Source organism: Rhopalosiphum maidis, chromosome 2 (assembly GCF_003676215.2).
Source record: "Rhopalosiphum maidis isolate BTI-1 chromosome 2, ASM367621v3, whole genome shotgun sequence".
In the NCBI taxonomy this organism is placed as follows: Eukaryota; Metazoa; Arthropoda; class Insecta; order Hemiptera; family Aphididae; genus Rhopalosiphum; species Rhopalosiphum maidis.
The window spans coordinates 31,594,306-31,597,777 of NC_040878.1; the positions used below are offsets into that span (position 1 = coordinate 31,594,306).

The 3,472-nt window shown below is 30.1% G+C and overlaps 1 protein-coding gene across 1 annotated transcript; it reads right to left on the reverse strand.

Annotated features, from left to right (window-relative positions):
- Nucleotides 1–514: 514 nt before the first annotated feature.
- On the reverse strand, nt 515–2,929 carry LOC113552765 (ras-related protein Rab-43). The gene is made up of 5 exons (XM_026955680.1): nt 2,333–2,929; nt 2,156–2,240; nt 1,954–2,052; nt 1,254–1,411; nt 515–1,197 (listed from the first exon to the last, which is right to left on the reverse strand). The coding sequence occupies exons 1-5, from the start codon at nt 2,588–2,590 to the stop codon at nt 1,093–1,095; spliced, it is 705 nt and encodes a 234-aa protein (XP_026811481.1). The 5' UTR covers nt 2,591–2,929; the 3' UTR covers nt 515–1,092.
- Nucleotides 2,930–3,472: the final 543 nt, after the last annotated feature.

Genomic DNA, 3,472 nt, shown 5'->3' on the forward strand with positions numbered 1-3,472 from the left:
TTCTTTTAGATACATATAGTACATATAATTTTCCACCACACATCTCATATAAAACATTAAAAATCACAAATTTTTGTAGAGGGGAAATTATCATAATTATAAACAATTGTTAACCAATGAAAGGAACTGCTACAATAAAATATTTCATACATTTTTCACGTGACTAGTTATTAGTATTAAGCATATTATAATAGAATTATTAATATTTCCCTACTCTCACTACACATAATAATAATAATAAAAAAAATAATTATATAATATTTAAATACCTTCACCATATTATTAGAGGTGCTTTTAAAAAAGATGGTAATAATGTTATACAAATGTATGTATACTCGTATATGTATTTATGTATGTATAAATACATATAATCAATTATCATACATATATATATATATATATATATATAACTAAATTTATGAAGAAAAACACGTATATAATAAATAAAATCAATTCAAATAATCACTTGTGAAATGATATTATTAGACAGAAGAAAAATAAAAAATTTCTAAAATTCTCGATATGGACATACATCTATTTACAGAATATCAATAGGGATACATGAATGTCATATGAATAATATCATGTACACAATATCGTAAAATATAATAGCTGCTAATAAAAAACATCATTGATACTCTATAATATAATATTCTAAACTGATAAAAATAATTTCAGTAATATATACCTATGGACCATGTGGGGAGATACTTGAAAAAAAAACATGGTCCCCCATAAAACTATTCGAGAATCTTATTTAATATTATATTATAGTACATGATTGAATGATTAACAAAGTGAGGTTCAAGTACATATATAGTTATTGCAAGTTACGAAAGATAAAATTAAATACAGTATTAACGCGGATTATAAACGTGTATAAAAATCCAGGGATGGTCTGTCCCTATCCACATAATTTTTTTTTTTTTTTAATACAATCTAAATAAAACTTTAAATGTTTCACATTAAACAAGTGTGTTACCATAGGATTATGAACGTATAATTAATTAATTACACATGTTCGTCATCAGGTTTTAGAATAATAATGATCAAATATTGATTTGTTCTACTGTACCATGCTGCAATGTTACCTTATAACAATGTACAGCCTTTACATTTTTGAACATTTTCACCTTCACTTAAGTTAATGACAGGATTAGGTTCATCTTCAATATGAGCACTTTGGTCATGACGTCTCTGTAAAATTTCTTATTGAGCAGACTGTTAACAAACAATAAAATCTTAACACTTACCTTAAGTTCAGAGGCAATCGTGACGAACGCTTCTTCAATGTTTTTATTTTCCTTAGCCGACGTTTCTAGAACAGACAATAGTTCTGGAAAGTATTCACACATGGCGTCTGCTTCAGACAACTCTACCTGACGATTCTCCTCTAAGTCACATTTATTACCTATATAAATTGAAAATTAAAAGCATTGCATTAATTGTTAGAATGTTAGAATGTTAGAATACTGTTATGAAAATCTACAAAAGATATGAGTCAATTTATCATAAATAATTAACCTTAAACAATCAATTACAATCATTTTACCAAATGACAATTTATCACAAAGACTAATCTATCATATCTTGTCTGAGTTAGTTGCTAGAATTCATTGTTTTTATAGATTAATAACTTATCATAGTAATGAAACCATTTATTTTTGTAATGTAATGACATAATCAAGGTATACAGACATTATTAGCATTGCAAGTATAAGTTTTAAGTATAAAATATAAATATGTAATATACTATTGAAAGTTTATACGCTTAGGTAATTTTGTATTATTATTTCTTTTGTTTTTACTAATTTTTTAAATAATTACTAAACTGTTAAAAGTAACAATGAATATTATATTATTGTGTAGTAAATGATTTATGATGAAATGATTAAACACTACTTGTAAGTGTAATATTCTTTTTAAGAACTAGACTTTGATGTAAATACTTACCAATCAACACAAGTAAGACATTAGACGAAGTATATCGACGTACTTCTTCAACCCATCTTTGTAGATTCAAGAAAGTAGCACGTTTCGTGATGTCATACACTGTAAAATATGATAATATAATGATGAAAAAGCGGTAAAACGTACTATAATATATAATAAACATATGTATGTTTATATATCTGTGGATATCACCAAGACTTACCTAGTAGAACCCCATTAGCTGAGCGATAGTAACTCTGCGTGATCGTACGAAACCTTTCGTGGCCGGCCGTGTCCCATATTTGAAGCTATAACATAAAACTACGGTAAGTACAACATATGGTTTTGTTGTTATTACAGACATCTATGAACGGCGTTACAGGAGAAACGAATAAATTACCTTGACTTTCTTGCCGTCAATCTTGATGGTTTTCATGGAAAAATCGACACCGATGGTGTTGCCCTGGTTCTCGGCGTACGTTCCACTCTTGAACCGCTGAACGACACATGTCTTTCCGGTGCCGCAGTCGCCGATAAGCACGATTTTGAACAGAAAATCAAAATTATCTTCGGCCGGTACAGCGGCGACTCCAGACGTTTGTTGTTGTGACGACGACGATGACGAGCCGGACGCGGCCGAACCGGACGTCTTGGACATAGCGACGGTCACGTTATATTATTTAGCAATTGAAGACGGATTCCACGTCGGTCGTCTGTTGCATAACCTCACGGAGATTGCTAGCTGGCCGACAACGGGTCCACCAATTTATCAGCACGAGAACGTCGCCTAATGAACTGTTTTCGGAGGCGGGAAATTTTCAATTCGACGGTGACACTGCCGAAAGTTTACGAATTTTTATGAATATTATTAATAAAGATTATTATTCAATATTCATTAAAATGAAGAAGACGACTTGATAATTTGATATCGTTTGCTAGTTCATTACATGAACTACTAATAACTATAATAATAACTATACGCGTACACACAAGTCTGGGAAAATCATTTACTACAACAATAACATCGCCGTTATCTCTGGTCTTTGTTATCTAAACATATGTTCAACGACCACCCCACCGCGACCGTAACCGCGTTAACGATATCAGGTCGACGTCATGGACAAGGTCTCGTCAACTTGTTCCAATATTTTGGTACTGCGGTTGTGGTGGGGATTGGGAAAGTGTTTTGTTATTGTACAGGTCGATCTTTATTAACGTCATTACTGCCGAACTCACTGTAATTTGTACTAAATAAAAAAAATAAATACTAAATAGCTACCTATTATGAGTAAGTTAATAACGTTAAAATAATATAACACATCATGACATTTGTATTATTAATCATTTATGTGAATTTATTGAATCATATTCATATACTATGAGAATGACAGTACCTAAATTATGACGTTGTTTTAGTAAATATTAAACATTCAAAAGATATTATATTTTATTATTATTGTAGTTTATTGTGTGCGAACGACAATAATCATAATATTATTGTCTATGATTTTCATGATCCATTTTTAAACTTTAAACGTAT

Bases quoted from the DNA above. Each gene is read 5' to 3' on its own strand.
- LOC113552765 (XM_026955680.1), bottom strand. From the start codon at position 2,590: ATGTCCAAGACGTCCGGTTCGGCCGCGTCCGGCTCGTCATCGTCGTCG. The intron at 1,412-1,953 runs GTAAGTATTTAC...CAATTTATATAG, and splicing joins TGTCTTACTTGTGTTGATTG to GTAATAAATGTGACTTAGAG. The intron at 1,198-1,253 runs GTAAGTGTTAAG...GAAATTTTACAG, and splicing joins CGATTGCCTCTGAACTTAAG to AGACGTCATGACCAAAGTGC.